Below are 26,520 nucleotides of genomic sequence, written 5' to 3' on the forward strand. Positions count from 1 at the left end.
TGGTGCAGACAGAACCTGAGCCTGAGGTTTCGCTCCGCTAGTTGTGGATTTAACTTCTCCAAGCCTCAGGTCCCAATAGACGAAATGAGCACAGTCCGAGCTCGTTCTGAGGGTCATCGTGCATGATGCCTGGCACGGTGCCGGGCACACTCAGTCTCATCACACGGGGCCGTACGGAGAGCTCCGTGATGGCACAGCCGCTTAAATATGCCGCCTGAGCTTTAACCCAGAGGGGAGGCCAGGAGACCGCCACCGTTTGCAGAGCCCACGCGGCCCCGTGTGCTCTGAGGTCCGGGTTTGTGCGGCAGCTCTGCCTGCTCACGCGGGTGCGGGGTGGCACGGCATATTTGAAGGGCTCAGCATTCCAGAGAGCAGGGGCTCGGCAGGGCCAGCTGTGCCAGAATTCCCCACCTCAGCTGTTGCCTCTGAAAACTCTGTTGCCTTTAACCCTGTCTGGTGAGTGAGGCTCCAGCTGACCCAGCCCGGCTCCAGTCCACGCGCCTGGGCCGCATCCTCCCCGTGCAGCTGCGGCAGACAGACGTGATGGCCAGGAAGGGTGCAGTGTGGAGGGTGCCACTCCGTTCTGCAGGTGAGGTCATCAGAACGTGGGCCGGAGGGAGGGCGTGGGAAGGGAGGGAGGCTACAGGAAATAAGTACATTCCTGTCCTGAAAGGTAAGGCAAGGCCTGGCCCTTCACATTCCCTGTGTAAATCCTTCCAGCAAAACCAGTGTGTAAATCGTAGCTGACAGTTAAGGAGACTGAGGTTTAGAAAGACCCGATGCCTTTCCAAGGTCACGGTCACAGCCCTGGGCGAGGCAGAGGTGGACTCTAGTCAGACGGGTGTACCTGCCAGGGTCGGGCCTTCTGTCTGGACCTCACCACAGGCCACGCCAGGGCGCGGTGCTGAGGAAGGACAGCGGTGGGCTCGGCTCTGATGGACTTTAAATGAGTAAACCTTTTCCGGGGTCTGCTGTGTGGACGAGTCAGGCAGGCCCTGGAAAGGTGGATAGGACAGGAAGGGTAGTTGTCCTCTTGCAGCCTGAAGAAGACACGACGAGATGGTACAATGAAGCGTGACTTCCACGCAGAGGAAGTGCCGGGGAGGGACAGTCGGTCCCTAGGAGGATGGGCGTGGGGCCGGGGCCCATACAGATTTGCATCACAGATTCCATCAGGGTTCTGATGGAGAAGCAGACGTCAAGGCAACATTGTTATAGTGGTTTTATCTTTTTAATCCTCACCGGAGGATACTTTTTCATTTATCTTCAGATAGAGTGAGAGAGGGAGGGAGGGAGGGGGAAGAGACAGAGAAACATCGATGTGAAAGAGACACATCGATTGGTTGCCTCCCATATGACCCCAACTAGGGCTGGGACCGAACTATAACCAAGGTACGTGCCCTTGACCCGAATCGAACTCGTGACTCTGGTCGGAGGGCTGATGCTCTAATTGCTGAGCCAAACCGGTCAGGAAAGTTGTAATGACTTGACCTTAAGCACTTGCGAGGCTGGTTCTGCAGCCCAGGTGAGGCTGCTGATGTATCATGACGTCAACAGGACTGGCATTTGGGGCTAAAAGAGGCAGGAAAGTGGGGAAAGGGGACAAACTGCCACCTACAAGAATGAGACGGAACCCACACATCTCTCCACCTCCATGCGAGGCCCCACCTTCAACGGTGCAAGGAGCAGCTGGCGCCCTCCTCCGCGGGCGCAGAGCAGGCCACAGGCCCAGAGCAGGCCACAGGCCCAGGACTCGCAGAACTGGGGCGCTGCGGGCCTAGCTGCTGCCCCAGGCCTCCAGGGACCCAGGGACATGTGATGACACATGCCAGCTATGTCCTGCCCTGACCTTGAAGCACAGAAAGAAAATGACCACGGTCGACTTCTGCTGACCACATCTCACATGAATATCTCATGTGGTCACGCTGACCCGGAACTGTGCAAGGGGGGGGGGGGATTCTGGGAAATGCCTCCAGCTGAGCTGAACTGACTGCCCACGAGTGCAGTGTAGGTTCCCAGAGGAGTGCGCATGGGAGGGGCGGTTTCTTAGCACAACCAGAGGGGAGGCAATCCCAGGCGAAACCAAGGTGGCGAAGGTGTGCAGTACAGCGTCTTTGGGGTGGGCATGGCTCACAGCCAGTTCAGGAGTTGCCTAATGGTGGGTTTTGCATGTGAGGACCACTGTCTGTGTGAGGAGATGGGATTGGACCCCCCCCCAAGAGGCAGCAGACCAGGGCTAAGGGGAGATTCTAAAGGTCTAAGACTTGGCAGAGCTTTTTAAATCATGCGTCTGCTTTAAAAACTCTTTCATCCACTGCTCACTCCGTCATCTGATCTTGAGGAGCGTCTCCTACGCCCCAGGCACTGGGAATGGATGCACTAGATCTGCCCCCAACCTCTGGTCCAGAAGCTTTGTCCAAGTGAAATCTTACCGTCAGGATCACCCTTGAAGAATATTGGCTGCTTGTTTTATCTTATTGTATTCTGTATTCTTTTCTGAAATCCTCGCTTATGCTACTGCTGTCTGGATCTTGGAGGTGCTTGACTGGAAGGTTACAGAGGGAGGGAGAAGGAGGACATGGTTCCAGTATCTGCTGAGTTAAACCAGTGGTTCCAAGCACATCCATGAAGTTAGCTGGGGAGTTCCCTAAAAGACGAACTCCCCAGGTGCAATGACCTGGATTCTCCAGGTGGGGAACTCTGGAGCCTCGGACACAGTCCCCGGAGGCTCTCAAGCAGACAAGCAGCCTGCTCGCTCTGTGAATTGCTGCCAGTGCCCATTTCTTGTTGGTTGGGTTGAAGCACTGTGGTTCTCCCCATCTCAGTCACCAGCAGAACCAGGGCCGATCCGCTGATGCTGGCGGAGGTCACCTGTCATCTTGGTGACCCCGGCAGCGCTGCCTGGTGGGGAAGCTCCTCCGGATGCTGGTGCGTCACTTCAGAGAAAGCCACAGGGTCGGGGGTGGGGGGGTGAAGCAATCAGAGAGCAAAGTAGCACCAGCCTTGGCTTACAGAGTGCAGGGGCCGCTTAGTGGGTGCAGAGGTGGAGGGCGCAGGGCCGTGGCGCTGGAGAAGCATGGGAATTTAAAAATGAGATCGGAATGGTGATGGAGTGTAGCTAGGCTTCTTGTGGTGATGATTTTCCAAGATATACAAATGAGAAACTGACAACGTTGTGTCAGTTATATCTCAATAAAAGAATGAGATCTGAGAAGACAGGTCAGTGTGAGTTCCCACTTTCAGATTATTGATAATACAAATTTCCACCTGCTGTTTCTGAAGGAATGAAGAGTGAAAAAAATAAAGCCAAAGGAAGGTTACATGGGCTATGGCAGTGGTCACCTGGAAAGGCCCCAGTCCTCTGCTCCTCCAGGGGCTGAGGGGCAGGCAGGCAGCTCCCAGCCGTGCCCTGGAGGTGGCCGCGAGGTGTCCACAGCAAGGCTGGGAACAGCGCCTGTGCCCAAAGGTCCTCCATGTTCGGCCTTCAGAGGAGGCGTCATGGACTCCTCTGCTCCCCTCGAGCAGCTGACAGGAGACAGGCAGGCACGTCCCTCCCCGTCCCTCTGCAGCCAGACAGGCCAGCGCGGCTGGGGTGATGGTGAATGGGAGCCGCTGTTTGTGTCCACTGAGAAAGTTCTAACTGGCTTCCTGTGCCATCGCCATGGAAACAGACCCAGGAGATGATTGAATGGAGCCTCTCTTCCTCCCATCGCCCCACTCCTTGTCCCCACCCTGAAGCTGAGGCTGGTACCGGCCAGCTCTGTGCAGCCAGCCTCTCCCCCAAGGTCCATGAAAACTTGATAAGAATATCAAAGACCGGTTTCCCTTAGTGTGCCAACCTGTGCTGGGAGGTGACCCCATCTGCACCCGGGAGCAGGCAGGGGGCGGTCCACCTGCCCCCCTGGTCTTCAGCTGGGCCCTGACCCCACATCCGGAGAAGCAAAGGGCCGCGCAGAGAAACAGCAGCTGCTGCCCTGCCATCCAGTGGCCTCGAATCTCAGCCACGTTTCCTTGCAGAAAAGCTGTTCTTGGACCATGGATTTATTGCACACACACAGTAAATTTTAAAGGGGAAGTAGAGGGAAGGAATAATTTCTCTCCATTTGCAGAGAAAGCAGCAGCCATGAAAAAATGTCAACAAAGCTGCTTACAGACCTCCCCACCCCCACCCCCGTGCTTTTGTGGGAAAAAACAATGTGCTAAAACCCTGTGTTATTTTATTTTGCTTTTGACAGTTCAGTAATTCTTAAGATATAAAGACGTAAATAAAATTCAAAGTTCACATCCAGGCCGTAAAAGGAAAGCATTTCGTTTTTACTGGGTACACAAAACCCAAACTGAACAGAAGGTGGAGTTGAAGGCCTTTTGTTTCTTTCAACCATGGATTTGAGTGCGAGGAGACATCAACAGTCAGCCCTTTCCCAGGCAGGGGCCCCGGGGGCCCAGTCACAGGCTTCAGTCGCACTCTCGGTGCCCGTAGTCAGAGGGTGAGCCCTGGTTTGGCTTTGGGCACACAGCGTTACGCCTGGCATTGTGACACAGGGGCAGTAAGACAGGCGAGGCCCTGGCCTTCACGAAGCTGGTATTTTAGTGGGAAGAACATCAGCCCGAACATCAGTAAGAGCTGAGTTTAAGCTCCAGGCCTCAGTCTTTCCATCTGTATGATGGGCCTTGTTCTTTTCTGGATCTCTGTGAGCCTGAAATACGATGAGATTTATATGAATGTACTTGGTAAACCCAGGCCCCAGCTTTGTAGAAGTTGGTCATTTTTACTCTAACCATTGACTCAGTTAGGATTATATTCACTTACCTGTAACTGAAACCTGACTGCAGTATTGAGGCAAATGGGCGCTTTTTTTTTTTTCCATATAGCAAGGGGTCTGGAAGTAGGTATTTATTTTCTCTCCTCCACCATCCGAACTGTGCGACTCTCTTCCTTATGAGAAAAAGACCGCTGCTTGGGCATTGTGCCCATGTTTTGGGCAGTACCAGGGGGGAGGGCAAAGGGCAACAGACATGTGAAAACTGAGTCAGTCGTTTTCATTATGAAAACACCAGCCTTCCCAGAAACACCCTGCCGTAAAGTTCCAGTTATGTCTTGGGCGGATGCTGGCACCTGGCCTTGGCGAGCTACAAGGGAGTGTGGGGGAGGTGTTTCCACAGGGTACACTGCCGCCCAAACAGAACGGGGTTCTTTCAGTAAGAGAGAAGATGAGCATGGATATTAAAAGGGAAGGCAACTGGCCTTACTGCTGTAACCACTCCACCATCCCATCCTAGCTGGTCAGTGCAGTCTGCCCAGAGGTACTCTAAATGCCTGGAGGGTGTGGGCCCTGTGTCCATGTCCCTCAGCAAGCGTCCCAGGCCTTCATTATCTCTACCAAGCGATAAATACCAAAGAGGAAATCATCGTTGGTTGTTTTTATGTGAGGCTGATCAGTTACTGATGCCTTTTTATATGATCTTACAGGCAGAATAACCTTGTATCCCTCTAGTATGCCATGGGGATATTCCGAAGATTCGTTACTAAGTGTGAAGACTTGGGAAGGCGTTTATCACGTTCAGTGTTTTCAGTAATGCTACCAGCATCCACGCAGAAAGTGCTGACCGGTTTCTTAGGCAGGTCAGACCCACGAGTCCACAGGGAAGAATGCTGTGGCCGGATGGGGAAGAGGGCTTGGGGAGCTCGGAGGATGGATGTGTCTGTCCCAGCTTCGACCGTGCCTGCCCTGAGCCCACGCCGTGCGTGTCCGGCTCCACACTCGGCACTTGGCACTGTCCTGGCCCGAGTGGAGCTGAGGTCCGGACACACCCAGGCCACGGGCCTCCGCTGTGGAGAGGGCTCTTGGCTGCCTCTCAGGCATGAAACTCTTAAACTCCTGCCCGGGTCCCGCATCTTTAACTTTGGGTACCAGTTACCGGTGGGTGAATAAAAGGACACAAATCTTTTCAATGCACCTCAGTGAAGGATTTTCAGATTCATCATGGGTGGAGCCGGTTCTTGGCTCAGGGTGGTCGTGGGCTATCCCCGAGGTGCCGGAGGGCCAACCCTTCCATGCTGAGAAGCTAGTGCGTTTTGAGAGGGGCTTAGAGAGACTTGACCCCAGAGGGGAAGCTGAAGGAAAAGGTCAACAGCGATAATCCCCAGATTTCGGTTGTGGGTTGGCATGTGCAGGCTTGTTGTAAATACCGTACAGCCCTGGCCGGTTTGGCTCAGCGGTTAGAGCGTCGGCCTGTGGTCCGGAGAGACCCGGGTTCGGTTCCCGCTGAGGGCACGTACCTCGGTTGCAGTTTGTCCCCGGCCCTGGTTGGGTCGTGTGAGTGGCAGCCACTCGATGTGTCCCTTTCATGTCGATGTTTCTCTCTCTTTCTCTCCCTCCCACTCTATCTGAACAAAATATCGAAAAAATGTCCTCGGGTGAGGATTAAAAAAAAAAACTACTGTACAAGTCGTACTCGACGAAAACCTGTAGAAAACCCACGTGATCAGCACCGTTATTGCCTCCGTCGTGCACAGCAGGAAACTGGGGTTCAGTGGGACGAAGGCCCCCGTCAGAGTCACTGGTTAGTAAGTGGAGAGCTGGGCTTGGCCCCTGGTGGTTGGATTCCAGAGCCCACGTTTGGAGCCGTTGTGCCGGCAGCTTCCTGCACAGTGAGCTGAGGAGAAATTCGGGACGACGTTACTCTGTGCAGATCCCAGGGAGTGGCCCACACAGCTGTGCGCGGACGTCATGTTCGGTCATTGGTGTGTGTGTATGTGTGTGTGTGTGTGTGTTCTAATTCTGAGAAAAAACATGACTTGTATAAAGTGTGATTGAGAAGAGGAAGTGAAATTATCCGTCCGGATTATTTGAAGGAAGTTAACGTTAAAAGAAAAAGAAAGAAGGAGAAGCCTTGGCGATTTAGAAACGCCGGAGTCTGGGAGGCGCTGGGGGCAGTGGTCCGGAGAACAGTGAGCACGGGTCACGTCTGTGGGGAGCTCACCAAGGGCCAGGCACCGAGGTCCTGCCAGCCCGCTAGGCCGGTACTGTCGTCATCGTCACCGTGTCACATGACAAGGAAGCGTGGGTTCGGGCAGTGCTGTCGCAGCTTCCTGGGGTACGAGCACTGAGCCTGGGGTGTGTCGGGCCACTGCCTTGGGCACTTCCGACACCTACCTGCCTTGATTGTTTATGCAGGCGACCTTGTAGCAAAAGCTGGAGAAACAGGCTGGGAATAGACTGAAACGAAGGGAAAGCCTCGAGGGGGTTGCTTTCACCGCAGGGACCGAATGTCAGTTTTCATTGATACTAAATACCCAGGGAGTTCTAACGATATGCCAGATTTGGGCAATAGAATTAACTGTCACTTGGAGCCAGTGAACTCACAAAGCTAAACTCTGCCCTGTGTATGAAATCTAACAGCTATTGGCTGGGCAAGGCCCAATCCCTAGGGAGAAGCGGGGGGAGGGGGCAGGATTTAAGGTGACATTCGCTCCTGGCACCCCCGACCCTGAGGGTGCGCGCCTCCCACACTGGACCCTCTGTGTGTCGCCTCACCCCGGTCCTGGTCCGTGGCTGGGAAAGGGGCTGACCCTTGACTTTTTACAGACAGTAGAAAGTGTGAACAAGAATTTGTTTCCTATCTATTTCTGTTAAATAGAAGAGCTATCTTCCTAGGATGAAAAATAACCTTTGGTAACCCAAAGGGTAATCAGAAATATCAAATTAAGGAATTACCTATTTTACACAAAACTGTTTGTCACTATCTATGCAGAATGTGAATGAGTAGTTAGCTATGTTTAAGCAAATCATAAAGAAAATATTAACAACTAAAAAGGCCCTTCACCTGCCCTGGCACACTCGTCCTCGTCCTGCATCCTCAGGCAAGTGCTGCCGGCTGATGGGAAGGACCAGCCCAGCAAGAGCCCGGGTCACAATTCCGCAGGAAAGAAGCGAACGGAGAAGTGTGTGTCCGGAGACTCAAGATAAAGAACCTTAAAAATCTCTTTTACGCCGTGGCCAGTTTGGCTCAGCGGTTGGAGCGTCGGTCTGCCGTCCAGAGAGACCCGGGTTCGGTTCCCGCTAAGGGCATGTACCTCGGTTGCAGTTGGCCCCCGGCCCTGGTTGGTCGTGTGGGTGGCAGCCTCTCGATGTGTCCCTTTCAGGTCGATGTTTCTCTCTCTCTCCCCCCCTCCCACTCTATCTGAACAAAAAATGGAAAAATGTCCTCGGGTGAGGATTAAAAAAAGTCTCTTTTAAGTATAGGTTTTCCAGTAATACATAACATGTGTTCCTTTCTTAGAATTTGGGGTATAGCAGTGTTGTTGTTTTTTTCCTTTGGTTATAATGAAGTTTCTGGACAGTCCATCAAAACACAAATAAAATGAATCTATTTTAGGATTCCTTTGTGCCTGGCATTCATTCTGCTCTCCTGCTGTGCGGACTAAGTATGTAACAGTGAGAAGGAGTTGTCTTTGCCTGGAGGTACCTTAGACTATTTGTATATAAATAGACATTAGAAGAAAAATGAGCTTGAGCGGGTTGTTGGGCCCCTTCCCTTGCCGAGCACACTGGAGGATCACGCGGTTATAACAGCCGCGCCGGAGAGGTGTTGTCCAAGTGCAGCTAACAAACCCACAGGCCATCTTCAGATTTGCTGTTGAAAACGTGCTCTGTCTTCATAAGTTCTTCCGAGTATCACTGCAGTAATTTACCCACGAACAGGCCAGTAGATGATATATGAATTTCTGTTACGTAAATGACAAACCGGGGTGATCTGGGCAGGGCCTGGAACCCAGGAGTCGGAGCTAGATGGGACTCCCCGCACCCGGCGGGCCTTGCCCACTCTGTGTCCTTAGGCACGTCCTCACCCCAGCTCTCTGGGATATTCCTGTTCTGGGGTGGGAGGGTCCATGGGAGCGTTTTCTTTAAGAGGCAGAAGTCTAACCAAATGTAAAGAATTTCATTTTGACGTGTTCGTTTCTCCTTCTCCATGGTCCTTTATGAGCCTCTCCACTGTGCAGCGATAGACTCAACAGAAAAGAAAACAGAACAACTCAGAATTTACCCTGTATGACATTTGAAGCAGTCATATAATTTGTGTAAAATTGATATAATAGTATCCTAGTTGGAAAAGGTAAAAGGTTCTCTTCTTGTCTTCCTTCTCCCCACCGACCACTCCCCGAAGTCCCACGGCCTGCTCCATCTTCTTTCCCTGACCCCAGACATGGCGTTGCCCCCGAGCTCAACCTTCATGCAGCTTCTCTGCGTCATGTTCGGTGGGTCTCCCAGCTCTCGAGATGCACCTACTCACTTCCACACTCCTAACTCCAGCCCTCGACAGTGCCCTGGAACTCTCGTCTCGTGTATCCAGCCATCTCCCTCGTATCCCCACACAGATGTTCAGTGAGCTCCTCAAACTCAACACGGCCAAACTGCCATCCTCTTCCCAACCCAGCCCTCCCCACTCGGGGATTGCATGTTACAGCAGCACGTCATTCAGATCTCTGCTTCGCTGCACCCCTGCAGACAGGCCTTCTCTGTCCATCCATCTGAAATTCCCCCCACTTCCTGGTCTGCACCCAGGGCCCTTGCTTCTCTCCCCTTCCCACTCCAATAGAATAGGGATCCTCCCAGGCTTCCAAGGATGCCAGACTTCAAGGGGGGCTGAATAAATACTTATTGAAGGGAGGAACAAATAAACGAAAGAAAGGAGAAAAGAAAGAACAAAAGGAGGAAGCATTTTAACTACAATTTGCTAAAGACTGAGGCAGGGCAAAAGGAATTGCTGGGGATGCTGTCTCAAATGGTTGTTTTTTAAAATTCTTAATTCATACATCCCTATGAACTTTCTTTAGGCCTTTATTGAGGGCTAAAGTAGTTTAGGGATCTTGAGGGAAATTGTTAACCCTTGTGCAGTTTGGGGGTCGAATGGTAGTAGTTATTTGATAAAAAGGTACTAAGAATGAGTTCAGAGACTTGAATGCCGAACTCGATGATGAATGCTTCAATAGATTTTCAAAGCACAACAGAATGTTATTATTGCTTCCTAGCCATCGGAATCCGCGCTGAAGTTCCCGTCCTTCTTACCCTGTTGGCAATGAACGTGATGGGCAGAAAAGGCCTGACAACCTTTCCAGGTCTTGGCGTCTGGCTGGAAGGATGAATGATTAACAGGCCTTTGGAACTGACTTCTGAGCATTAATTTCTTCCACCAGGAGATCAGTAAATGACCCCTTCCACCTGCTGTCATCCAGATTTGGAATTGGGTTACATCACTGATTTTTGCTCCTGCTGGATGAATTTTGTGATCAGTCTCAAGGAGAAAGGAGATGGCATTTTGCATCACTGCCCTGCCAGCTTCTGTTTGCAGGGACAATTCACTGCGTCCAAATTAAACATCATGCGGTGTCATTTTCCCCTTTTGCAAATTGATGAGTTGGGTAGCCTCATGCTTATGAAACATTGCTTGCTGTTCTTTGGCCAGTATCTACATGGTGGTGAACTTGTGAAATTTTAGAAATAAAATCCCCACTGGCCACGGCAAGCTAACTAAAGAATCTACAGTGCCATCTGCTGGCATCCTAGGGGTATGCAAGCGATGTCTCGAAGCACCTCTTAGAAGACGAAAAGTTCCAAAGTGCAAACCTGAGGATAAAGTATTCAAAATGTGTGATAATTTGAAGAAAGCAGATATGAATAATGAAAGAATTATAAGCCTGTGGATTTGCTAGAGAAATGCTTAGTTACCTGGTTTGGGGCTGTGTTCATGTGTCAGGTTATTTGGATTCATCTGCCTTAGTGGTCAGACTGGCAACCAGGCTGGGGCAGGTGTAGACCAAATCCGATGCCCAGACATGTCCTGAATAACTTAGACACATTTTTAGAAACATTGAATTATTTGCCATCACTTAAAAATGCAGAGTTCTTGGTTTAAAAAAAAAGTGCAGCTTTCTGGCTTTTCTTTGAATATCGGAAAATCCAGCAGGATGCGTAACACTTGCCAGATGGCAGCTACCGACTGGAGGGCCTGCGCACCGGCTGCCTTCTCCGTTTGGGGCATCCAGACTCCTGTTGCTTGGGGGTCCCCTACTCCCCCAATTATTTCTCCTACAGCTGACTACCTTATTTACCTGGCCTGAGTGGCATTTGTGGTCCTAGGTCTATATTTTAATTATTATTTGCCTTCTTTTTCCCAGTTACATAAGAAACTTCTCAATGGTAGCAACTTAATGGGTAGTTAATAGTTCACAGAAATGGAAGGTAGTGAAGTCCATTCCTTTCATTTAATAGAGGTCTTACCCTGGAGTGAGTCTTTAATATGTGTTGACAAATGGTACGTGAGTGTGTTTCTAGAAAGGCAGTTGCTAGCCAAAAGAAGACTATAAATATCCTATAAAAATTTTCCTGGCTCACCGTGGCCAGTTTGGCTCAGCAGTTAGAGCATTGGCCTGTGGACCAAAGAGTCTCAGGGTCGATTCTGGTCAAGGGCACGTACCTCGGTAGCAGTTTGTCCCCGGCCCTGGTTGGGGTCATACAGGAGGCAGCCAATTGATGTGTCTCTCTCACGTTGATGTTTCTCTCTCACCACCCTCCTGCCACTCTATCTGAAGCTAAATGGAAAAATATCCTTGGGTGAGGATTGAAAAAAATTTTTTTTTCCTGGCTCTGTTAAGTAATATTGATGCTGGATGAACCTGTCAAGGGGGAGGGTCAGTTCTCCGTGAAGGTGAAGCTTCTTGGTAATCAGACTTGTTTTTTCTTCTAGGAACTGTCTTCACAAGTCCAACTCAGAGGACAGCTCTGTAGGTCAGTGCCACTTTTCTTGGTTTATCTATTTAAAAATGAATTATTTTCTTTTAATACTTTATAGAATATATAAATATAAATACAAAAACCACAAAGAAGCTGTCCGCCCTGAAATTGTTAAGATATAGATTCCTGTTTGTTTACTGCATGTGTGTGATTTAAAAAACAAAACAAAACATAGTTGGTATTGTGTTCTACATATTATCTTACTTTTTTTTTTTTTTTTTTAGTTGACTATGTCCTGAACATTTTCCCACATGATTGAGTATTCCTTACAGTAAAATTTTTACGTCTGCATGAAAATCTGCTCTATTGGATGTGCCATAATCTGATCGACCAATCGATGCTTTGCTGAATTTTTAGTTTCCATTTTTTCCCTTTATCACAGAGAAATGATGCTGTTGTAAAAATCTCTGAGCTCATCCCTGATCATGTTCCCGGGGTAAATCCTATGATTGGGAACTTTTGAATGAAAAATTGTGCACAATGAAGGTGTTATGGATTTTATATGTTCTTGGTCATAAAATCCACTCTTGATTCAGTAACATCTTTTCTGTTTGAGTCAGAGGGAGCCTGGCAAAGTACTTGTGATTAGGAGCATGATTTGGGTTTGAATCATGACTCTGCCAACTTAATAGTTATGACCTTGGCAGAACACTTGCCTCTCTGAACCTCAGTTTTCTCATCCACTAAGTGGAGATAATATACATCGTATGTTCATTGTGAGTATTAAATGAGATCTCAAAGTGCCTGGATAGAGTAAGTGTTTTATAAATATTATCATTTATATTTTAAGCCATACCTTCATTTCAGAAGCATTAAAATGGGAGGAGGGGGAGTACAGTTTACAGAGAAATACGCTGTATTCAGAATTGCCTGGAGAAAGGTTAAATGAGCAGTAACCCTACTTCTGCCTTAACCTGTTGTGGTTTAGCCCCGCGGCAGCAGGCTCAGAACGCGTGCCCAGGGAGGCTCCGGCTCGCCGGCGCTGGTCCGTTCCCACAGCCCGCAGGTTGTCAGAACCTAGATGAGCACATCTGTGTTGACAAGTGATGCCCTTTCCAGCCCAGGACGTGGCAGGGTTTCCACATGTCTGCTTTCTGCAGCGCTGCGGGCACCGCCGTCCAGACTGGAAACCTGCAGGGCCCCGCTCCAGGGGCTGTGGGGCAACCAGACGCCACGCGGGGACGAGCTGCCACTGTGAGGGTGCCGTCTGCACGGGCAGCGCGTGTCGCTCTGCCACTTCACTTTGTAAAGGATAAGGGGTCTGCCCTGGCCCGTTGGCTCAGCGGTTAGAGTTTGGCCCGCAGACCAGAGAGTCCTGGGTTCCATTCCGTTCAAGGAGACGTACCTTGGTTACAGTTTGGTCCCTGGCCCTGGTTGGGGTCGTGGGGTCGTGAGTCAGTCGATGGGTCTCTCACATCAATGTCTCTCTCTCTCCCTCCCTCCTTCCCACTCTATCTGAAGATAAATGGAAAATAAGTATCCTCAGGTGAGGATTAAAAATAAATAAAAAGAATAAAGAGTTACTCTGCCCTTTCATTTTACTCGCCTTGTATCCCTTTGCTTTTTATTTATTATTATTATTATTTTTTTAATCCTCACCTGAGGATATTTTTTCATTGATTTTTTTTTTTTTAAGATGGAGTGGAAGGGGGGGAAGGGGAGAGAGAGAGAGAGAGAAACATCTTTGTGAGAGAGACTCATCAATTGGTTGCCTCCAGCATAACCCTAACCAGGGCCAGGGATCAAACCTGAGCCCAGGTACGTGCTCTTTACCAGGAATTGAACGAGATCCTTCGGTCCTTGGGCTGATGCTCTAGCCACTGAGCCAAACCGGCCAGGACTGCCTTTGCTTTTTAAGCCATGCACATGTGGCTCAGTGGTTGAGCATCAACCATGCACCAAGAGGTCACCGGTTCAATTTCCAGTCAGGGCACATGCCCAGGTTGTGGGCCCGATCCCCAGTGGGGGGCATGCAGGAGGCGGCCAGTCGATGTTCTCTCTCATCGGCGTTTCTATCTCTCTCTCCCTCTCCCTTCCTCCCTCTCTAAAATCAATAAAGAAAAACATAATTTTTTAAAGTTATTACACAGTATCGATGATCAGAACTCTACAGGATGTTTAGAATGTCTAGCTGTGACCCTTTGGTTCCCCTTGAGAGTCACTCGTGTCAGCCTGGGAAGGAGAGGAAGGAGGGCGCCCCTTGGGAGCTGTCACGGCAGGACAGCAGGCTGCTCTTCTTGTCATCGTGCCCTGGCTGAGCTGGAGGAAGGTCACCAGGTGGCCTGATGCCGGAGAGCTGGGAATCCTGCCCCACCCATGGCTAGACACACACAAGCTCCGCGCTTTAGGAAACGGTGTGGAGCAGCCCCGCAGGCCCGGGATCCACCCTGCAGACCAGCGTGCACGGGAGGGCGAGGGGCAGCCCCGCAGCCCCGGGATCCACCCTGCGGACCAGCGTGCACGGGAGGGCGAGGGGCAGCCCCGCAGGCCCGGGATCCGCCCTGCGGACCAGCGTGCACAGGAGGGCGAGGGGCAGCCCCGCAGGCCCAGGATCCGCCCTGAAGACCAGCGTGCACGGGAGGGCGAGGGGCAGCCCCGCAGCCCCGGGATCCACCCTGCAGACCAGCATGCACGGGAGGGCGAGGGGCAGCCCCGCAGCCCCGGGATCCGCCCTGCAGACCAGCATGCACGAGAGGGCGAGGGGCAGCCCCGCAGGCCCAGGATCCGCCCTGCAGACCAGCATGCACGGGAGGGCGAGGGGCAGCCCCGCAGCCCCGGGATCCACCCTGTGGACCAGCGTGCCCGGGAGGGCGAGGGGCAGCCCCGGGATCCACCCTGCGGACCAGCGTGCACGGGACGGAGCAGCCATTCTCTCCTCCCTTCAACCTGGGGTAACAAATAAATCAAGGGTAGATCAATAACAAGGATAACAACAAAACAAAGTAAACTTCTTAAAGTATCCCGTTTGTGGTTTGGTAGAAACAGTCGTGGCCGATACCAGAGGGAGTGGGAGACGAGTCACAGGGCAGCATGAGGCACACACACTCCGGACATCGAAGAGGCCAGAAGGACACATGCCCTGTCTGCCTTTTTGATGTTTTCTTCTTTCTCATCTATCCCTACTGCAGCATTTCCTGCTCCCAGGAAATTTGCATTTCTTTTAAACAACTTTATAGGCATTCCCGAGTCTTCTCACAAACTGAAAGGGAAAAACTGTCTGAAATCAAAGTCGTCTTATAAGCTTTGAAATATAAGCAAGAAGCTACTTTTGTTATTAATGAATTTATTGCTTGTGTCTCTTTTTAAAGGAAAAGGAGATTGGAAGAAGAAAAATAAGTATTTCTGGCAGAACTTCCGAAAGCACCAGAAAGGAGTAATGAGGCAGACTTCTAAAGGTAGGGAACGCGGCCGGCGGGCGGGGGGCCTGCGTTCTCCGGAGCTAGGAAGCCTGTGTCTGATCTCAGTGGTGCTGCAACCTAGAATAACTCATCGCGTGCGCCCATAAAATGTTCAGCTCTCTGACATTTCTTTCATTACTTTAAAACTTCATCCCAGTGGGAATTTTTTTTTTAATCAAAGAAAACAGAATGAGAAGAGTTGGCAGGATCCTCCCCCCCCCCATTCAGCCAACAGCCAACAGCAAATTGTTGTTTTCTCCACATGCCAAGCTCAGGAACATCTACCCTAAAAGGGTCTAGCGTTCATTAGTTTGGGACCGTCCCCCCCGCCCCACCACTTGGGGTCTTATCAGTCTCCTGAACTTCTGATGCCGGCCTATGGCCGGGACAGTTCCTGGGCGGTTGCCCCTGGAAACTCTATCTAATGGTATGACATCATGGGAATGTGCCCGGGCTGCTTTGAGAAGGAGCCCTGCCCTCCTCCTGGCTGTCTTGTTTTTGTTTATGTAGTAAGTAAATATGTCATCCCTTTGAAGCCCAGTTACATAATTTATGCTTCCCCGGCATCCAGAGGGGCCATGGAGACACAGCTACTTCCAGACTCCGGTCCTGCTGACGCAGGTTATCATTAGGTGAACATTTTTAGTTGCTCACCAGTGGCATTCCTTGATTTCCTTTGCAACATCCTAGCGTCCTGCCCTTTCCAGAAGGCTTTTCTACTTTTTCCATGCACAAGGAAATGAGGAGAGTGGGTGCAGACCGAGTGCGTGCCATTGTCCACGCCCTCAGCGGACCTGGCTTCTTCGGCAACATCTGGTGGGGTTACTTTCTAAATCCGTCCTGCTTAAAGCGAGTTATTCTTAAACAGTCTCTGTGTTTCCTCCGGTACACACCCCAAATGACTAGGGATTCAGAGTAAACCTTGGATTCTAACAGTCTTATTTAGAAAGAAATAAAAGGAGAAACATAAAGAGAGACAGGGACGGAGGGGTGAAGGGAGGGAACCGGCAGTTAACCAGCTCACGTGGATTTATTTTAAAACCCAACCAACTTGCCAGCACCCCGCCCCCACCCCGGAGGTGCCACAGACAGCGAAATGAATCAAGCCAGCAGACTGGTCCCCTCGCCCGCGCACTGTTATTCTTCCCCTGCAAGGAGTCGCGCGGCACGGGGAGCTCGAGTGGTATTTCTGGACTGATTGATTACAAAATGGAAATGAGATAGGGAAACACAGGGGAACATCAATTGAAGGTAGGTCCTGACTAAAGGGTTCTGCAAGTGTGCAGCCAGCCTGTCTTCCTCTGTCCCTTTACACCGAGGGCAAATTAAGCTGTAGCTGAGCATCCTAATGACACCGAAGCTGGTCAGGAATGTATGGGAAGGCAGGGCAGACGGAGAGAGATGAGGGGCTCGACGGAGGGCTTATTCCCAGTGTGCGTGTTACCGCCCGCCCGCCTGACACAGCTTCACCCAGGGGCCGACCAGAGGTGCACAAGCTAATGTGGCTCACGTATGTCAGAGGCGTGGGCAGTCGGTTTACTTTGCAGGAAAGCCCTTTCGAAGAAACCTAATGGGGATTTTCCTCTGCGCTTCTGGCTGCCTTCAGTTTCCAGTTGGAAGTTGAGCTGCCCTCACAGCTTGGAAACATTTATGCCAATAACACTTTCAGATAGATACATATGTAGTACCTTCCTTCCAGTGACCCCCGCATGCTTCACATCTGTGATTTTGTATCTATTGCACTGACTCTGGCGAACAGCATTCAGATAGCTGAGCAGGGGTGCAGGCTCCTCAGGCCACACTGCAGCTGGCTCTGTGACCTTTCTGTCACGCAGAGGGTTCCCTGCCACTTCTTCCCAAGATAATTTTCTTCTCGTTCACATTCACAATGGGAGGATCTAGGGAGCCCTCAGCCAAAGAAGCCTAGGATGCTCGTCACCAGTGCTCCGATCCTTTTGGAGGCTTTATTTCATGGTAACATCCATGCATGTTATTGGTGCCTGTTTCCCCAAGGAGACAGGCATGGCTTCCCGCAAAGCAGCCCATGACTGCTCCCGTTGCTTTGTCACGCCGGGCGACACGGGACGCGCCCGCGTCCTTCCTTAGTCCTGGATGATGACCTTTCCTGGTTGCCCGTCTGGTTTATCTTGTTTTTATTCCCGTCATTCCTTTTCTCCCATCTCCAGGAGAAGATGTGGGCTATGTCGCAAGCGAAATAACGATGAGTGACGAGGAGCGGATTCAGCTGATGATGATGGTCAAGGAGAAGATGATCACCATCGAGGAAGCACTGGCCAGGGTAAGCGTGCGTGCAGGTACCTGGTTCCCATGTGTGGAAACTTGACCTCCTTACCCTGACAAGGTTTGGCGCCTGCTGTGAACGGAACGTTTCTGTCGTCCCCTGGCCAAATCCTAATGCCCAAGGCGATGGTATTTGGAGGTGGTGCCTTTGGGAGATGATTAGGTCACGAGAGAGGAGCCCTCATGAGGGGATGGATGATGTTATACAAGGGGCCCCAGAGAGCTTCCTCACGCCTCCACCGTGTGAGGACATGGCGAGAAGACAGCTGTGTGTGTGACCCAGGCGCGGGGCTCTCACCGGCCACTAAATCTGCCAGCACTTTGTTCTCGCACTTCCCAGCCTCAGGAGCGGGGCTTTCTGTTGTTTGTAAGCCGCCCCGTCTGTGGTGATTTGTTACAACAACGAGCACAGACTGAGACGGAGGCATCGGAAAGGACAGGAATGTATTGTTCACAGTAGTATTGATGATACTGAGGTAGTCACCAGGTCCCCATCTTCTCAGATAAAATGTCGGTTCCATTCCATTTCCTTAATATAAGCATTCCGTGCTGGGAGGTGAAATTTCCATATTCAAGGAATACATGAATGAACGAATGAATGGCAAGTCTATCTGGGCTGTGGACCAGTTTAATGTGGACGATGACTCCGTAAATGCCATTACAAAACTCACAAGCCATGAAAAAAGACTGATAAAAATGTAATACATGATCAGAATTAGTAAGTAAAAACTAAAGAAAAACTAAATATATGACAACCGTTATAAATATCAGTTCAAGATACCTTCACAAGTTAAATTTTGAATAATGTAAAACTTCAGCTCTAGATATACCTTTACATTTTGCTTACTTTCATTTCTAAGTAGACATTAATTGTAGGTTATCGTGTCCTATATTTTGCTCTGAGTTACATTAGGCACTAAAGGAAGCTTGATTAACCTGTAGGACACTGGGTCACATTTATGACCGCGAGATAGTGGTTATTAAGAGATCTTCTACTTTGTTGTTCCCCGACAAACAGACTGACTGATTCTAAGATTTTCAGTGAGAACATTGGTTGGTTACTGTGGGGACAAATCATAAATTAGGCAGGTTTAGAAACTAATGAAAACGTTCAAGTCACGACGGAGCCATTGAGTGAGTCCAGGCCTTAGCATCGAGGAGAGGTTCAAGTTCCGTAACCTTGAAACAGTGACGGGCACACTGAATTTAGTTGAGTATACCTGACTCAAAACTTCAGTAGTTTAAAGCTGCGACCATGTTAAAACAAACAGGCAAAAACCCGTGAGGGACACGGAAGGCGGGCTGGGTTTAGTAGGAGACCTGAGCGCCAGCGCCACCCCCCGGTGCCCCTCTGCCAGCTTCTGCTCTGTGGGTTCGTAGGGGCAGAGGGGCCTCGGCCTCCAGCGTCTCTGGTGGACCGGAGGAGAGCTGGGCCAGTGATCGAGCAGGTGACAGGTGGCAGCCTGCTGTCCATGCTGCCCATCACCCAGGCCTGCACCTTCACCCTCGGCCTGCCTCCCTGCTCACCTCACCTTCAGCCACGCAGCCTCGCGGCCAGCTGGGGCACAACGTCCACCATGCCTGTTCTCTCCAGTTCCATTTCTTCAATATGCCAGAGCATCTGGGAAAAGTCCATTTGAGGTCCCAGAAAAGGCATATGAGAAATATGGACCCGTAGTAAATAGTTCACCATGACAGGCAAGTCACCTCTGAGGAGCTGTGTTACTCTACTCCTTTTTAAAAAATCATGAAACTAAAGATCTGAATGCACAAATGCCCAAGGTGGCCTGATAACATCTGTGTTTGGAAGGGAGTTGCAGGTGATGTGCCGAATCCGGTATCCTTGGAGCAGAAGAAAATGTTAATGATGGCCTTAACGTAGTCCATATTAGGGAGCATGGCTTTATAATTGAAAAAGAAACAAAGGAATACTTTCAGAGTTGGAAGAGGACAAACCTGAAGCTCTTTCTGAGCTCCTAATTTCAGTAGCCAGCCATCGTTCAGGTGGAAGGGAAAGCAGAAGGCAGCTCCATGCAGGGGTGGCCCAGGTGTGCTGGGCTGGGGAGGTTTCAGCCATGCAGCCGGGCTGTAGCCATGTCGTCTGCCTTGACCAAGTTTCCCAGCAGAGCTCATCAAGAGAGGAAGAATATTTTCTATAAAGCAATCCAGAAACACGGAAGCCAAAGTTGATGACATTCTCCAAATGTGACTAGATTCTGCCTACGAGATAGGTGTCCAGTGAGAGATGACGTGGCAGGGGCAGCTGTGGTCAGCTTCGGCTGGGCAGCATCCACCCTTAGCTATGAGTGCCTGGATGGCTGCTTTTGGGCCAAAGACAAATCACTTCAAGAAAAACGTTAGGGCAGAAAGCAGTCTGTGGAAAGAATATTCTTCCTGGGAAGTAGGACCAGCTCAATGATATACATTTACTTCATTGCTGTATAAAATCAACATTAAGACTTAGACCTCTGCCCTGGCCTGTGTGGCTCAGTTGGCTGGAGCATCATTTCATACACCAGAAGGTGACAGGTTGGATTCCCAGTCGGGGCACGAACCCAGGTTGTGGGTTCAATCCCCGGTCGGGGTGCGTGTGGGAGGCAACCAATCGATATTTCACTTCGATGTCTCTCCTTCTCTCTCTCTTTTTTTTTTTTTATCCTCACCCGAGGATATTTTTTCATTTTTTGTACAGATAGAGTGGGAGGGAGAGAGAGGAAGGGAGAGAGAGAGAAACATCGATGTGAAGGGACACACAGAGTGGCTGCCACCCACACGACCAACCAGGGCCGGGGACAAACTGCAACCGAAGTACGTGCCCTTAGCGGAAACCAAACCCGGGTCTCTCCGGACCGCAGGCCGACACTCTAATCGCTGAGCCAAACTGGCCAGGGCTCTCCTTCTCTCTTTCTTTCTCTGAAATCAATAAAGTAAAAAGGTTGAGACGTCTTATAATGACCATGATGCGAGTAGTCCTCCAGGACAGCAGGGGTGTTTCTCCCACTGTCAGAGACTTGAAGACCCGTGCTAGGCTTTGGTCCTATAGAGTCACCCAACACCAGGAGAGCAGTTTGTGCCGCTCGGAGCTGGCGTGTCCCCCAGCACATCCTTGCATTGGGAGTCTTGGCTGTGTTCCCATGACGTTGGACCACTATGCTTCGTTTATATGCACTCGATCTCGTTGGTGGATAATTTTGCACTGTGCAGTGGATAGCCACGACTCAGGCCCCCGAAAACTCAGCTAGCCAAAGAAACCGAGATTCGAGAAGGAGGGCTGCGAGGGGCCAGCATGTGAAACACACTGTGAACTGCACAAGCGTTTGAAGAGAATGAGTTTATGAAACAACTCACAGTGGAATAAAAAACATTTTTTTTTCTTTATTGATTTTAGAGAGAGAGGAAAGGTGAGGGAGATAGAGATAGAAAAACATCTATGAGAGAGAACATCGATTGGCCGTCTCCTGCATGCCCCCACTGGGGATCGGGCCCACAACCTGGGCACGTGTCCTGACCAGGAATCGAACCTGCGACCTCCTGGTGCATGGATCGGTGCTCAACCACTGAGCCACACCGGCCAGGCTCACAGTGGATTTTTTGAGTGTGTAATTTAAAAATACTGCAGCTTAACACATTTTTTATATTTTACTGACTGAATAACTGAAGTTTCATCAAATCTAGTGGCATTTCATACATTTTCTAATAGTTTTATGATGGATACCTAATACATTACTTTAAGGAAGTCAAGCTCTTTAGTAAAAAAATGTTGAGGGGGATCGAGGTTAGTGGTGTGTTCTAAATGACACAGTTTGCAGGTGCTAATTTGAAGAGCGTACCTAGCTCTTGGCGTGTAAGGTCAGGGTGTGCAAATCTACTTGTTCTGGGAGGGTTAGAAAGCCCATGAGGTGTTTGGAAACCATAGGTTATTCATTAATCTGGGTAGATTTTTTGGTGTGTGCGTGAGGATGGGAGAGTATGCAATAAACTCATGTTTATAGCTTTGGGTGAAGGAGAACACTTATTTTGGAGTGATGGTGCTGGCAATGATGGAACTATGTAGTAGAGAAATATGTCCGTTGACATTTTAACTGGGAAAAAATAGGGAGATCTATGATCATCATTTAATAGTCATATTATCTAAAAAAAATAATATAATAGTAAAGACAGTTCATGTAACTTCACCTAGTTACTGAATATTATATTCCCATCTGATACATATGTGTCTGGTTCCACAAGGTCACATCTGTGAAAATTCGAAGTAAAGTCCTTACAAGGTTAAAAAATTTTTTTTTCTTTATTGATTTTAGAGAGAGGAAGGAGAGGGAGAGAGAGAAAGAAACATTGATGAGAGAGAACATCAACATTCTGCCTTCTGCATGCCCCCCACTGGGGATCGGGCTCACAACCTGGGCCTGGGCCCTGACCGGGAATCGAACTGGCGACCTCTTGATACATGGGTCGATGCTCAACCACTGAGCCACACTGGCCAGAACTAGGACATTTTAAACAAATCGTGTCTTGGCCAGTGTGGCTCAGCAGTTAGAGCGTTGGCCTTCGACCAAAGAGTCACAGGTTCGATTCCAGTCAAGGGCATGTACTTCGGTTGCAGTTCAGTCCCTGGCCCTGGTTGGGGCCCTGCGGGAGGCAGCCAGTCGATGCGTCTCTCTCACATCGATGTTTCTCTCTCTCTCTCTCTCCCACTCTGTCTGAAAATAAACGGAAAAATATCCTTGGGTAAGGATTAATAATAATAATAATAATAATAGTAAATTTAAAAAAAACGTCCTAGATGTTTGTCACTGAGTTGACTGATGTTTGGCTTTGAGAACTTTTCTTAATGCCGGTGTCTTACATCAGCTTCCTGGAAGGAGAGCCTGAGATGGGGATTCTTGTGCACGTGGTTTATCGAAGGATAGCTTTCAGGAGAAACTTCTAAGTGAGAGAGGGAAGGAGGACAGGCAGAGAAAAACGCTGGACAGAGATGGGATTTCAGGAGAAGTCTAGGCTCAGCCTGATTGCTGAGGGAATGGGGAGCCCTGGAAGGTGAATTACAGTCTAGAACTTGTCCTGCAGGAGAAAACCGGGCTGCCAACACTGCAGAAACTAGAGAACAGGTGAATAGTTTTATAAAGTGAGTCAGGACATCTGGTATACCAGAGTGCACCCTTATGAACTGGGAACCTGTATATGTTTTTGAATTATTTCCTTGTAGCAGCTATTGAGCATCAGTCACAGTGATTTGGACAATTAGAGAGGCTCATGGAGAGCAACAAAGTGATTGAGGTTTCCTTTTAATAGGTCTCATGGGGTGACATTGGAAAGGATTTATTTCAGAGAAGCAGCAGAAAAGAGTTTAATCACTTTTCTCAAGTATATGAAGGATTATTAAACAGTACATCTTCAGGATGTACTGAAGAGTGTTTTATTTTGTTTTAATCTCAACTGAGGACAGAATAAAGGGAAATACAATTGCAGCTGGAGGGGATTTAGAGGAGACGGAACACAGACGTTCTTTATAACAAGCACTCTTAGACATGGGAACATTTGAGAACAGCTCTCCCTGAAGGTCTCTAAGGTAGAATAAGCATTACTCTATTAATGATGCCATTCCCTCTAAGAATTATGTCATAGACTTTAAGAGTAAGAAAACTAGAAGTCTGGCTGGTGTGGCTCAGTGGATGGAGTGTCATCCCACGCACTGAGAGGTCCTGGTTCGATGCCCAGGCAGGGCACATGCCTAAGTTGCAGGCTCGATCCCCAGTAGGGCGTGTGCTGGAGGCAGCTGATCCATGTTTCTCTCTCACATTGATGTTTTTATCTCTCTTTCCTTTCCTCTCTCTCTAAAAAAAAATATCAAAAACATATTTTTTAAAAGGAAAGAAAACTATAAGATGGGAAAATAGGATGTGAGGGGGAATTTCCTCCAGACAGAGAGACAGACACACACTTTCTTTTATTTATTTATTTTTCATCATCACCCGAGGACATTTTTTGCATTTATCTTCAGATAGAGCAGGAGGGAGAGAGGGAGAGAGGGAGAGGGAGAGGGAGAGGGAGAGAGGGAGAGGGAGAGGGAGAGGGAGAGGGAGAGGGAGAGAGAGAGAGAGAGAGAGAGAGACTCAATGTGAGAGAGACACGTCGACTGGTTGCTACCCACCCGACCCCAACCGAGGCCCGGGACAAACTGCAACTGAGGTACGTGCCCTTAGCGGAAACCGAACCCAGGCCTCTCTGGTCCGTGGGCCTATGCTCTAACTGCTGAGCCAAACAGGCCAGGGTGACAGACACACACTTTAAAATGTCATCATTTAACAAATTCAGGAATGAAACTAAAACTATAAATGTGCTTTAAAATACATAGATTCTCAAAAGAAATTATCAGTTGTCTTGCCTTCATGAAATTATATTTAAGTGAAAACTTCTCTAGGAGCAGAGTGGAACATACAAGTATAATTATATAAATAAAGTCAGGTGAGTTTTTTTCCTGTGAAATGTGCATTAAAAATTTTTTCGAGGTGGTATTTTGTAACAGGATCTCTAATAAAACACATAGCATGTTGAAATTAGAATAATTATAAAAGTAAGTGGCCAGCACAGATTTGAATCTACATCAAAAGAAATACAAGTATTCTTGGCCTCCAAAGTAAATGATGAAAATGGACAAATAGCAGAATAAAAATATTAATTCTATTTATGATTGACTAGGAATTTATTTATTTATTTTTTCTTTATTGATTTTACAGAGAGAGGAAGGGAGAAGGAAAGAGAGATAGAAACATTGATGGAGGAGAACATTGATTGGCCGCCTTCTGCATGCCCCCCACTGGGGATCGGACCCACAACCTGGGCATGTGTCCTGACTGGGAATCGAACCGGCGACCTCTTGGTGCATGGGTCGATGCTCAATCGCTGAGCCACACTGGCTAGGCGGAATTTGTCTTGTTTTTAATATATTTTATTTTATTGATTTTTTTTTTTTTCTAATAGAGAGAGGAATGGAGAGAGCGATAGAAACATTGACGTGAGAGAGACACAGATCAGCTGCCTCCTACACACCCCCCACTGGGGATTGAGTCCACAACCAGGGCATGTGCCCTGACCAGGAATCAAACTGGGGCCTCTCAGTCTGTGAAATGACGCTCAATCCACTGAGCCACACCAGCTGGGCCACACCAGCTGGGCATTTGTCTTGTTTTTACAGGTGAAGTTGAGTGACTCCTAGGAGTCAGGGCTAAGGTTGAGTATAAAAGTAGAGGATAGACCTGGAGAAATCAAGAGGTAAGCCCATGGTTCAGCTGGCTGCTGTTCTGATAATACCGTGAACATGTCGCATTGCAGAAACCAGCACATCTGGAGGAAGGTGCCTTCTAATATACAGTGTACACATACTACACAGATTAGACCAATACTAATGCCCTGATGTACCAGAAAGATAGAAATGAGATTAGTGCCCCTGTTAGCAAAAGTACAAATAGCTGGAGTCTGTGTGAACTTCAAGCTCTCAATTATCTGAAATCACAGGGTGGTGGTAATAATGCTATGATAAGAAAGCCTGGCATAGGTGCAGTGTCATAAGAGCTTTGCTGTATTATCTTAATTCTGGTAACAGTCCTGTGAGGGACTTACTGTCATCCCCATTTTCCTGATGGAGGGACTGAGGCCCCCGAATGCATCATAATTTGCCCAGGGGCTCTCAGCTGGTATTTGGTTGTACAGCTAAGCTCTTGCCCATTCATCAAAACTGTCTGCCCCCCTCTAGTCCACCTCCTGTCACGTGTGCACACGAAACAGAATTTCATAGTAGAAGTAATTGCTTTGGGAAGTTGCTAGAAGGGGATTGTCAGTTTGGTGGCTTTGCCACCACACCCACGGAGCCCCGGTGGCTGAGGGCAGTGCTGGCAGCATCCCCTGGGCTGGCGGGTCAGATCGCGTCTGGGTTTTGGTGGCTTTCTTCATGGAACATGACTTGATCAGTGTCTTAAATTCATATATAAAAACTGATTTATAGTAGAATTTTTGTGCCATGACAACGGCATCAAGTATTTCTATACTAGTTCACTTGTCTTTCTGTGTTTTTTTAAAAAAAGTAGAAACCTAGTTTCGAAACACCAACTTTGAATGTCTGCACATATTCTCGATTCTTGTTCTTGTCCTGTCATTCACAAGGGTCCCCAGTAAATCCCATTGTAGTTTAACATTTAGGTGATAACATTGAACTGGTAACTTAAAATAGTCTAGGACAAGAAAAGCAAGTGATTTTTAACAATCAGTTTCAGGCTCCTGTCTCTCTTTTGCTCAGATGTTCAGAGTATACCACATTGTGTCTTCTACCAAGAGAGGAAGTTCACAGGATGAACTATAGACAATTTTTGTTTTGGAGCTTACAGCTGAACTGTGAAAGATGATTTGTAAAAAAATTTAATTGATATTTTTTAGAGAGAAAGGAAGGGAGAGTGAGAGAAAAACATCGATGTGAGAGAGGAACATCTGTCGGCTGCCTCCTGCACGCCCCCTACTGGGGATCGAGCCTGCAACCTGGGCATGTGCCCTGACCAGGAATCTAACCGGGACCTCTCAGTCCATGGGACTAGGCTCAATTCACTGAGCTACGCCAGCCAGGTGAAAGATGAGTTTTGATGTTGGTGGAGGGGAGACATCGAAATTCTTTTTGAAGTACAGAATACAATACAAAGAGTCGGTTTTGTCTATTGGTTTAATTTAGATGAAAACCCATAGGGCAGGGCATGGGTTTTTCTTTTGTTTGTTGTTTTTTGTTAATCCTTGCCTGAGGATATTTTTTCCCATTGATTTTTAGAGAGAGTAGAAGGGAGGGAGGGGATGGCAGAGAGAGAGAGAGAGAGAGAGAGAGAGAGAGAGAGGGAGAGAGAGGGAGAGAGAACGAACATCGATGTGGGAGAGACACATTGATTGATTGCCTCCAGCACATGCCCCAACCAGGACCGGAGATTGAACCCGCAACCCAAGTATGTGCCCTTGATCGGGAATCGAACCCTTTGGTGGTCAGGTTGATG

General features: G+C 48.9%; 1 protein-coding gene and 1 pseudogene across 1 annotated transcript in view; both read left to right on the forward strand.

Moving 5' to 3' along the window:
- The window catches only part of SASH1 (SAM and SH3 domain containing 1), a 171,406-nt gene that overhangs the window by 86,551 nt on the left and 58,335 nt on the right, over window positions 1-26,520 (forward strand). Inside the window, exons 5-7 of the mRNA XM_036249202.1 lie at window positions 11,749-11,789; window positions 15,104-15,190; window positions 17,380-17,492. Of these exons, the coding sequence (XP_036105095.1) occupies window positions 11,749-11,789; window positions 15,104-15,190; window positions 17,380-17,492 (241 nt within the window). The remainder of the gene's footprint in view (window positions 1-11,748; window positions 11,790-15,103; window positions 15,191-17,379; window positions 17,493-26,520) is intronic.
- On the forward strand, window positions 18,077-20,786 carry LOC118621268 (annotated as a pseudogene).

This window comes from Molossus molossus, unplaced genomic scaffold (genome assembly GCF_014108415.1).
Source record: "Molossus molossus isolate mMolMol1 unplaced genomic scaffold, mMolMol1.p scaffold_m16_p_8, whole genome shotgun sequence".
NCBI classification, from domain to species: Eukaryota; Metazoa; Chordata; class Mammalia; order Chiroptera; family Molossidae; genus Molossus; species Molossus molossus.